General features: G+C 39.4%; 1 protein-coding gene across 6 annotated transcripts in view; it reads left to right on the forward strand.

Annotated features, from left to right (window-relative positions):
* The window catches only part of ADGRV1 (adhesion G protein-coupled receptor V1), a 251,512-nt gene extending 241,564 nt beyond the window's left edge, over positions 1 to 9,948 (forward strand). For all 6 annotated transcript variants that reach the window (XM_027877959.1, XM_027877992.1, XM_027877969.1 and 3 more), the window contains 3 exons: positions 704 to 895; positions 1,070 to 1,247; positions 9,478 to 9,948. In XM_027877959.1, coding sequence (XP_027733760.1) covers positions 704 to 895; positions 1,070 to 1,247; positions 9,478 to 9,596 — 489 coding nt within the window. In that variant the 3' untranslated portion in view covers positions 9,597 to 9,948. The remainder of the gene's footprint in view (positions 1 to 703; positions 896 to 1,069; positions 1,248 to 9,477) is intronic.
* The last annotated feature ends 1,477 nt before the right edge of the window (positions 9,949 to 11,425 follow it).

Consider the following 11,425-nt stretch of genomic DNA (forward strand, 5'->3'; position numbering starts at 1 on the left):
GGTTGATTTATAAGTTGGAGTGGATTATTTGCCCTCAGTATAAGTGCAGCTTAAAAATTAAAGTAAGTCAGATTTCATATTGAGAAGTTCAATCACCGGATTTCTTTACAACCAAAAGACATGGTTATAATACTTTTCTTGGCTCAGTCTAAAGGTCAAAATTAGCAAGTTTTAAAGAACTGCAGAGGCATACAGCAGAGGCTTTGTATTAATCAGAAATGAAGAACAGTGTTGAATTTTGTGGATGTCACAGAAAATCTAATTTATGGTTACAACTTAGTATCTGTGATGGCAGCAGTGCAGTTTGCATGAGGTCGAAACTGGAGTAAGAATGGAAAGAGCCAGCAGGTCAGTAAGGAAACAAAGAATTGTGGCTGCGGAGCAGCAGCCAAATCCCATTGTAAAGGCAGACTTCAACTGCATTTTCACTATTGTGACAACTTTAAAACTCAAGTTGGTTTTGTTGTTGTTGAGAACTTGGCTTTGCTTTGCAACTGTGTGGGTTCAACCAGATACTAATTTTAAAATAATTTTGTGTGTGTGTGCTTGTGTGTTTTTTAGCTCGAGGTCTCAGGATATGAACTTACTTTTAACTTTCAGATCTCTGATGGGCAGTAATGGTGTCTCCTATTTTCCATAGAAAACTCTGATCTAAGCTTCCTACATTTTACAGGTTGATGTTCTTTTTCTCCCTCTGTTTCAGGGTCTTTATGTCTTCGTGGTATATTTTATCCTGCACAACCAACTGTGCTGTCCTGTGAAAGCAAGTTATACTGTAGACATGAATGGGCATACAACTTCAGGATCAGCATTTTTCACACATGGCAGTGGTCTGCCAGCTGCAGGAAGAGAGATCAGCAAGTCCACGCAGAACCTCATCAGTGCTATGGAAGAGGTAAGAGTGCTCTATAGTGCTCTGTAGTCATTAACTTGTGTATTGAAAATGTGCCTGGAGATTGAAGTGGGAAGGGAGGGGAGAGGAGGGGAGGGGAGGGGAGGTCATAGTTTTCAGTTTCTATACTATAGTTTTGGTGATTACTACATTTTTGTGTCTTTTTAAACACTGCAGGTGCCTGCAGACTGGGAGAGGGCATCCTTGCAGCCTGCTAGTCAAGCTAGCGCTGCCTTTAAGCAAAGTCCACAAAATGGCAATGTTTTCCACACTTCTGGAGGATTTAGTACCAGCTCATTGGTTGCTGATGAGGAATCACAAGAGTTTGATGACCTAATATTTGCTTTAAAGACTGGTAAGTGACTTTCCTCCTTGCCCCTCAAAGTTTATGTTGTTATGGTGTCACCATTCCGTGAGCTCCAGTTAAGCAGGTCTCAATATCATCTGATTTCCAATAAAAATCTGAAAGATGAGTCAACATGACACAGAGTCAGGGAAGTGGTACCCAATGAGATCTGGAAGACACAAGCAAAAGCCCAACTGCACCAGGCATCAGGTGAAGTACAAATGGACTGCCTTGGTAGAAGAGGTCATGTGAATAATTTTTGGGGATACCATTGAGACTCAAAAGAGTTCTAGTGGTATTACCAGATTAAGTGATCTGGCACACATAGTTGTAGGAGCTTTTTCCCTTCAGTGATATCCAGGAAAAGTCAAACTGGATGGAAGACTGACAATGCTGCTAATAAAGGGGTATTTATATTCAAAAAGTTCATAATGCTGAATATCCTAAGCCAACTTACATTGCAGAAAAGTGCTCTAATTGTGTGGCCCCCAGCATAAGAAAGACATGGAGTGATTCCAGAGGAGGCCATGGAGAAGTTCAGGCTGCTCAGAGCAGCTCTGCTGTGAGGAAAATCTGAGAGCTGGGGCTATCAGACTGGAGAAGAGAAGCCTCTGAGAAGAGCTTAGAGACCCTTCCAATGCCTAAAGGGGCAACAAAGGAGCTGGAGAGGGACTTCTGACAAGAACAGGTCTGACAGGACAAGGGGGCAATGAAAGAGGGCAGGTTTATATCAGGTATTAGGAAGAAATTCTTTGCTGTGAAGGTAGTAAGGATCTGACACAGGTTTCCCAGAGAAGGTGTGGCTGCCAAATCCCTGGAAGTGTTCAAGGCCATGTTGGATGAGACTCTAAGCAATCTGGCCTGGTGGAATGCGTCCCTGCTCATGGCAGGGGTTTGGAAATAAATGGGCTTTAAAATGTCTTCCAACCCAAGCCATCTTCATAAGAAAATCTGTTTTGTACCTATTAATTGTACCAAGACATTTTGCAGACTACATCTACTTTGTTAGCAGTTAAGATTTTTTTTGGCAAGACTTTCAAAGCTAGGTGCAGAAGCTTATGGTTGCAAACCTTTTTTTTAGGTATATAAGAAGGTAGCATTTACTTTTTATCTCCTTCCTGAATGCTTTGAAGGAAACCAGATAATTCATAGGTAGTTAATAAGGTACAAAACCATCCACATCTAACAATCCCACCATCACACAGTATTTACTGCTTAAGCAAATGGGTTGGCATCAGTAAACTCCAGAAGACTGAGACTTTAAGTAATGAAAAACAATCTAGGTAACAGCGATAATTATTATTCAACACAAATTCAGCACTTCATTATTATTTCCTAAGTCTTCAAGCTCCATCCCTAGTTAATTTGTTTTCAGTTATTCTAAAGGCAGTGCGCACAGAGCCAACATTTGATTATCTTGCCTAAATTTTATTATTATATTCTGTATTAATATTTTTTTTTCTTATGAGCCTTTTGTATTAATATGATTTGAAGCAGAGACCTCAGGTCACATTTGGAGAAAAATGTTTTGTTTGTGTTACTGATTCCAATAGTGTCTGACACTTTTAACCCCGTGCTTATTCCTGTGACCAAACTGTGTCGCCATTATAGGAGTAAAAAACTCCATTACTTCTAAACCAAACCAGTTGTCCCATCTGGTTCCAGCCCCACTACAACATTTGAACATGATGAACTGAAGAAGTGGTGTGAAGGTTAGAGCAGCTTTGACCAGCAAAGTAGGTGTTTATCAGCTATTGTCTTACACATAAGCTGTAGCTCAACATGTACTTAGTAATAAATAATTTTAAAAAAAAAAAAGAGCTTTTCTTTAACTAAAAATCTGTTCTATTACTTTTATCCTGTTCTTCAGTCCAGTTCAGTGCGTGGCCAAGGAGAAGGAGGCAGGGAACCACGTGGAAGCAATAAAAAGAGAGATGACGTTGTGGAAAATGTTTTGGTTTTTTTTGGTTTTTCTTGTTTTTTTTTAAATATGTTTGGCAATACAGGCTTATACTGCCAAAGTATTCACTGAGCTGTTGTCTGACAGTTTTATGATAATGGTTAAGCTAGCAGGCACTGAAACAAGCTCATCTCCTCATCTCTTGGCAGCATGTTTCTTCCTCTCTTGCTGTGTTGCTTGTGCTCACATGAAACTACATCTACTCAGGTTCAGTTTCTCTCTTCTTCCTCTCCCCTCATTCTCTCTGCCCTTGCCACTCCATATTAGTTTGACACCTTTGAGCACCACTCCTAGCTCCAAGGAAGTGGTGGTCATTGGCAATTGTAAGACAAGCACCTCTTCTCCAAGTAGGCTGAAGTGTATGGGCAGCTGAGACACCTTTTTGCTGTGCTACTCTCACCTGTCATTTGCTGTGTGAGGAGCTTCTCAATCCTTTCTAGACCAGACTTTATTTCAGTAGACTGAGAATTTCTCATTTCAAGCAGGCTTTCTGGAAGAGGAGGGAGAAGGTGCTTTGCCCCACATTAGCTAGTTTTATCACTCCTAAACTGTGGGTGGTACTTTTGGGTATAGAGGAAGATTAGAAGTGCTTGATCCACTACTGTTTGAGCTTTATCTTTGATAAGCTGAAACAGAAACCTCCACTATTTGTGTTCCCTAAAACTTCGCCATAGCTGTGCTAAAATATTAGCTCCCATCCTGAATGTTAACTGAGGATCAGCACTGATTAGCAGAGGAAAATGTAAAAGTGGCTTTATGGCACTTTGTGCTTCATCTGTCATTTTGCTTATAGTCCTTTGCTGTAGTTCTGAGCTGTCTAAAGGTGACTTTAACTTATGCCATCTGTACCCACAAGGTTTAACCTTTCAGTGGCAATGAGGGTATAATAACAGCAAAGCTAAAATTTCATTCCTGCCCTCCTGCCTCTGCAGCTGGCCTCTCTCAGCTGTAGAAATGAAGACAGGTTAAAAAAAAAAAAAAAAAACAGCCAAACCCCCACAGCAAAACTTTGTTCTTTGACTCTCCAGTGTTTAGTAACTTGCAGTGTGCAATGCAGTTCCACAAATAGTTGTGCTGGCACACTCAGCCTTGCTGCTAAAGGAATGTGTGCACTTAGCCCTTGGTTCCACAATCATTAATGCTGGGCCTAATTACAGATTAACCCAAAATATGGACTGGGTCAGAGGGAGACACACAACGGCAGTTCTAGCAAGTCAGGTGGACAGCAGTGTACTGTTTCTTTGCCAGCTTTTGTGCCAGCTTTACACAAGCATCACATGATGATAGGATTTTTCTGTTTGGTGTGAGAAATCCAAAAGATGGGCTTCTTTAATCATAAAGCCACTATATATGAATGCCTTATTGATTAATTCCTCCTTTATATCAGATATATTCATGTCCACACAGAATTACACTGTTAGGATTCACTCTGCTCACTATATCACCTCATTTATTTTATTTTGTGAATCTTTTGGAAGGACAGCCAACTCCAAGGCAGCTTATGTGAAGGAAAGTATGGAACAGTTATGGTAGGAGGAATAGTTAAGGGACATGTCCTTCTCACTGACATGTACTAAAAACATTTTTTTAATCTCTATGTATTTCTGTTAATTTAATTATTATATTTAATTAGTGGCTTTCATACTGATTCAAACAGCTGCTACTGAGAAAGTTTTTATTAATTAATTTTTGTAAATTGAAGTACTTAACTTCAGAAGTGCTGCTATTGTGGACTAGATCTCACTTTCCCTCTGATTTCTCATGCAAGGGTTATATTGATAGGCATTTTATTAAGACCACTGCCTTCAGGATTGTGACGAAGTTGTACGTTACAGTCATTGAGGATAAAGCCCAATATACCAGAATTCCCTAAGGACCTCAACTCTTTTTAGGGCTAATGAGTTAGAAAAGGAACCAACAAGAATGAAAGTAGATAGAATCTGTAGCAAAGCAGTGAGCTGCCCATCAGCATTGCTCTAAAACATAAATACCATAAATGCATAATAGCTTTACTGATTTCTAAGCTTTCGTCTGTATTCCCATATCCCAGAAAACTCCTGTCCTCTCCCCTTCTGTGATGCACAAAACCCAAACAATTTTTTGCTTTGGGTGAGATGTGAAACCAAACACAGCAAAAGCCTTGGAGAGAGGTCCAAACCCCTCCAGTGGTGATGGGACACCCACCATGGTACTTTCCAAAAATAAATTGAGCAGTGTCAATGGAGAATATTGCTACCTTCATATCTTAGTGTATTTTTACTCTTAATAGAGACAGTTGTGACAAATACTACATAAATATTTCAATATTAATCTAATACTATGTAAATATTTTAATAATTCTTTAATATGGAGAAGATCTACTGACTAAGTTTAAAGCTTAAATATAGTTACTACAGTAGCAATGCACTATAAAACAATTCATAGTTTTCAATCTACTACAGCTAGGGTTCCAAAGTGAGCGTTTTATAAGCCTTGGTGACACCATTGTAGGTGCCTAGTTTAAGAATCAAGATCTCAGGTGGCCATCATGAACAAGAGGAAACACTTGAAATTTCACTTCTGAAAGGTGTTCAGTGCAGCATCCTGGAGACTGTCTGTCATAAGGCAGATAGATTGTAGATGATAGCAAAGTGCCAGATTTTTGCCCTGCCTGATCAGCCTGCACCACTTTTTGTTTTGAAGGCTTCACTTAACAGACAAAAAAGAAAAAAAAAAAAGGAAGGGTAACCCGTTTGCATAGTCATTCAGCTTCTCATTTGTGGTTGTCACACATATACTGCTTGATGGCTATTGAATGTGACTGTATAACATCCAGGAAGCATTTTTAGTTCAATCTGAACTTTATTTATAGTAGTCTGGATGTCTGTTGGGGTTATTTCGGTGAAGTTAAAACCTGAAAGAAGAATTGAAGTTTGTTTGTGTAGCTTATTCATAAAGCAAGATGGAAGTGCTTGAGAGATAAAAATTCTCCCCAGACATATGAGTACAAAACCAAACTCTGTCTCCTTTAAAATGTTTTAGTGAAAGTCTGAGCTATCTCTGAGCAAGCAGATGCCAGTCAGGCATGTAGGGATGCACTGATAGTAACTTCACCAGCAGATGTCAGTGGAGGGACCTCTCTGGGTTTGCAGCCTGGGCCGTGACTTTTCAGCTAGTCCTTCGATACAAAAAGAAAGGCAGGCAGGCTTCATTTTCCTGTCTGTTTTTCTTGAAATAGTCCCTTTACAAACTGGGGAAAAGTCATACTCCCTGCTACATACCTTCCCCACTACTCTAGCATCTCTACAGGAGTACATGATTTTTGGGATCTCATTGAGTTTAAATTCTGCTCTAATCTGAGAACAGATGGATGGACCAATGAACTCCCTGAAACTCCATTGTGTAAGCAGTTGTACCCTTTCCGGGAGCCCCCGGTGGTCTAGGGGAAAAGACACTGCACTGTCACTGCAGAGACCCGGGTTCGATTCCCGGTCGAGGCCCCTCCCCGGGCAGATGGAGCTCGTTAGCCCTGTAAGGCAATCCATCTACATCCTGAGGACCTCGCTGCCACCGTCCAAGCTCGCTTGGCCCCGGCAGATGAACCTCAGGATTAAAGGGTGGGCTCAGTTCCGCGCACACTGTGTCTCACCTAAAAAATCCAATGCACAGGCTGGAAGGTGTAAAGACCTTCCCCGGTTCTTCGTTCGCAAAGAGACTGGCCATTTATTATTTACCCTTTCCAATCTACCGGCTGTTTGGTAAACTGGTATCCTGGTTACATTTCAGTGCTTATTCCTAAAAAGAATCAGCTCTAACATAGTTTGTCTTTGCATTATCATCAGAACAAGGCCCTTTTAAACCCCAAATACCCTTCTTCGGTCTCTGGCTTACCAAGTTCCTGTTAAGATTCTCTGTAACAAAAAAAGATCTTCGCTTACTTTGCGCAGAGCACACACAAAGGTTGCACATATACGACATCTAAGAATACATGTAGTGTAATACTATTAGATCAGTATGTGATCCCTTTATAGTGACCAGCAAAACATTCTTTTACCAACCCCATACTGAACAATTTCAGTATAGCCACTGGTAACTCCAACAGTGAGTGTTCACATAAACATCAGCAGGATGATCATATTTATGATTTTAAATGTTTTTAAATAACTGTTTTTTTCAGGTTTTGAAATTTTTATCCTCTTCAGCCTGACTAAAAGTCTTGAATGAATTTCAGTGTTAATGATATTACATAGGAAGTATTTGGTTGTTTCTTCACTCAAAGTATTTTATTTACTTGTTTTTTAACTTGCTTTTAACTTGTTCTTCCATCCTTCCATGGTAAATAAAATAGTCTGATTTATCTTCTTTAATACACTCATATTTCCTTTCTGAAACAAACAATTTTAGAGAAGATAAGGAAAAAACCAAATAACTTGCTTAAGCAACTGCTGTTTTTCCCAGGACTTTCAAGCAGCTTTTGGTTATTATGATCTGGTTAAATGAAAAATTAAATGTGCATACAAATTTAAATCAATAATATGACTTCATCATCTTCAATACACTTACGAACCATTATTTTAATGATTCAGAGCCGAATCTTGACTTTGCTATTCTGTGTTGGTGGATTTTTACTCCTGTCATACTCTGACAGTGGCTGTTTGTTTGTCAAGAGCTTGGGTCATGCAGACCTAAGACCAGGACCCACCAGTGTCAGTGAATGCATGTTCTCTCCATGACCCAAACATGAAAAACCAGGGGTAAGAGAGGTCATGGTGCAGCATACTCACTTTCCACCTGGTTCATAGGGAACAGACCCATGTTTGGCCCCAACCAGGGACCTTGTCCAGACCTCTGCAGGAGAACCTGGCTAGTCATGCAGATTATTCTGCCCAAGTTCTCTGGACCAAGCTCCATATTCAAAATTTCAGACTGACTTCCCCAAACAAAGCAGCATCCTACTGCTGCCCCCTTTACAGTACTTCTTTACTACTTGTGGGATGGTAGGAGGAAATGTGCTATGGGAAAACCTTGTAAAAGTGGAACAATAGAGAAAAAAAAAAGATGAAGAGACTCCAAAAAAGTAAATGACACTTGTCTTGTCTTTTGTTGAACAAACACAAAACTGGAATATCAGCTGAGGCAGAAATAAGAAATGCACAGTATAACCGGTAGAATCTCTTGAAAATATTTTTCAGTATGAAGTACAAAACACTGTGTCTCCCAGCATACCTTGTTCAGGGCTGTTTTGAGCCAAATGTCATTCTTTTGCAACTCCCTTGAACTGCATGTAGTTACAGAACTGCTTCTGTAACAAAACAAATAACTTCCTTCATCATTTGTCAGTGACATTGCTGTAAATTTATGCCTGAAACTAATCTATCTTGAAATCATCATGAATCATTATACTGATGTGCAGTTCTCACCAATTTTAAAGCCTAGATACCCTAAGCCCTAACAAGACCCATGTATTGTCTTGTTAGAATTTGCTCTACAGTTCAAAGACAGGAGCTGAAAAAGTACTGAATTTTATAGTTCCAACAGATATTCTGTGAAGAAATGGTCTGGAAAAACCACACATTTCATAAAAACTAGTGCAGGATTATATCATCAATTCAAACCTCCCCCACAAAAAAAAAAAAAAAACAGACAAAACCACAATAAAGCAAATAAGAAGCAACAAGCTAGCCTATGGCAAAAGGATGGAGAAGGTGGCCTCCCAAGGTCTTTTCCAGGCATGTTTTGGAAGTTCCTATGGACCAAAGTCTAGTATTCTCTTGCAGTAGAAGGAAAACATAATGCACCAGTTTGTGCCACATGGGGGTTTAAACAGTATTTGGTCAGTGTCTTTTCTCATGTTGAAATTACAGTCCTATTAAAACAGTTGGAATTACAGTTTAACAGGGAAATTATATCATTAAAAATCAATTCTTCATGAGGAAGTCCTTAGAAATACTAGACTCTAGCAGCCAGACCATGAACTCAGCCTAAGACAGGCTTTGATTTATGCTCTTCTGATTTCAAGGCAACCTCTGAATAGCTATTGTACCATTTACTGGGACAAATAAAATGACTGACAGTGGAGTTATGAAAAAGTGTATCTGAATAATACAAAAATATGTCAGATAATGTTATAATTCATGGATTCAGAAGGGTAGACTAGAAAGAGGAAACTTGCCACATGGTTGTGGGGTAAGGAAGCATTTCAATAATACGAAGAAAGCAGAGTGGGATATGGTATCGCCATTTCTGCATTAGGATTTCATTCTCACTGATTCTTATTTTTGTTGTTTTTCTCTATTGCAGGTGCAGGTCTCAGCGTCAGTGATAATGAGTCTTGTCATGGCAGCCAGGATGGAGGCAGCATGGCTAACTCCCAGATCGTAGAGCTTAGGAGAATACCTATAGCAGACACTCATCTCTAACTCCATGGCTTGCTTGGGTTTTTTTGTTGCTGTTTTTTTTTTTTTTTTTTTTTTAATTCAAGCCTCAGTATTTTTATATTTGTACTTCCTTTTGCACTAAAACGCTATATGAAACTGTAGTAGAATGCTGTGATCTTTACTGAACGTTTAACAAGGAATGTTTGCTTGAGGTTTTGTATATCAGAAAACAAACTGTGAGTTTCTTAGAGTGGCTGAGCATCAGTAGATACCATGGGGATTGGCCTAGATTTGTATCTTATAGGTAGATGATATGTTTCAGAAACTGTAGCTTTTTTAAATTAACCTGTATGAGTAACACTGATTAATAAAAGCAATAGAGTCTGTTTGATACGAACCAGTCTGTTATTTCTGCTCACTGCTTATGAATACGGAAGGTGATGCAAACACCCTATTGGACAGAAAAGTTTTCTGGTTGCACAGTTGTTCTAATTTTCCTAAGATGTATTCCTCTTACTGTTTTTTGAGTACTCAAATCTGTGAACTTCACAAATTCTAATAAAGACAGAAGTCCTGAGTCAGAGAGCTTGAAATTTAAATTGTCACATGATAAATATGCAATGGTCTGAAACATACGGAGGAAAGGAGAGATGAAGGACAAGAGTGAAAACACTGGTAGCTGCATGCTGTCGGACTGCTTTACCTTGCTGGTTTCATAATAGTAAGCTCTCTCACTTTTCTCAGAGGGAGAAATAAGGGGACATTCCAAAGAGTTGAATTTTCTGTTAATCTCCATGTGTGCCACAGAGATATCCCTGTTCAGATTGAAGGGTTGGAGTATTGCATTACAAACAGAGTTAGATCAGTAATCTGTGGTCTTAAATGAGCAAGAAAAGAAGTTCCTGTCCAAGAAGAAAAAATAGCAGAGGAAGTGCTTCAGAACTGAGTGGGGAGGCAGGCTGATCTTGTAGGAATCATTAACTCTGCTTATGCACAGATACTCTGGAAGAAAAACACAGTAAATCAGGAGGCCAAGGGAATTTTCCTCTGAACATTTCTAAGTGTAGTATTGATATACAGTAAATGAGAATGCAAGCCTTTCATACCTTCCTCAGAAACTTGCCTAAAGGCTTCATAGTCGGCAAGCTCTGTGCAACAATCTCTCCCTTTAAAAGAAAACTTTTCTTACAGAAATCTTTCCACAAATTTTGATAGTGGCATTGAAATTTTACTGCATCTAATTAATTGTTGAGATAACAAAATAAAATAACCTTACTTCCGTGTCCCAGTTCTGTGATAGCTGATAGGACTGCACAACTTACAGTTATCACCCATATCCAAGGCAGACATCACCTTTAAGGTCTAATGCTGCAAAAGCCTTCACAGACATAGGAAACTGTTTCTGGTCAGCAATGCCCTTAAACAAGTGCTTTGTAAATACACATTTGAATTGGGAAATCAGAGTATGCCTGAGTATAAGTACGTGATCTGCTGTATTGAGTATTAAATTTCTGACTCCTGGGAATTTTGTTGACTCTGTTCATATTGATCATGGTACAGAGTGAACAAGGCCAAATCTTTGTGGTAAACGAAAAACTTAATGTGAGGTTGAAGGTGGGTGAGGTGGGGCAGTAAATGAGCCTTTCTTCACTGAGGGCAACGCACAGAAGCACAGGGTAGTCAGTGAGACCCTGTGCAGAAGGGGCAGCTGCCAAAATTGTGTGGAGTGCATCAGAATGTATACATACAGGTATAAATTGGGCAACTTCAAGCAAGAGTGAGCCATCTAAGCAAATGTTATAATTCACTTTCATGCCTATACCTACATCTGATGAAAAGGGACTTTCTGAGCACTTGAGTGAACTGCAAGT

The sequence above is a fragment of the Empidonax traillii genome, unplaced genomic scaffold (genome assembly GCF_003031625.1).
Source record: "Empidonax traillii isolate 1590-97213 ecotype Southwest subspecies unplaced genomic scaffold, ASM303162v1 scaffold4:size3804566, whole genome shotgun sequence".
NCBI classification, from domain to species: Eukaryota; Metazoa; Chordata; class Aves; order Passeriformes; family Tyrannidae; genus Empidonax; species Empidonax traillii.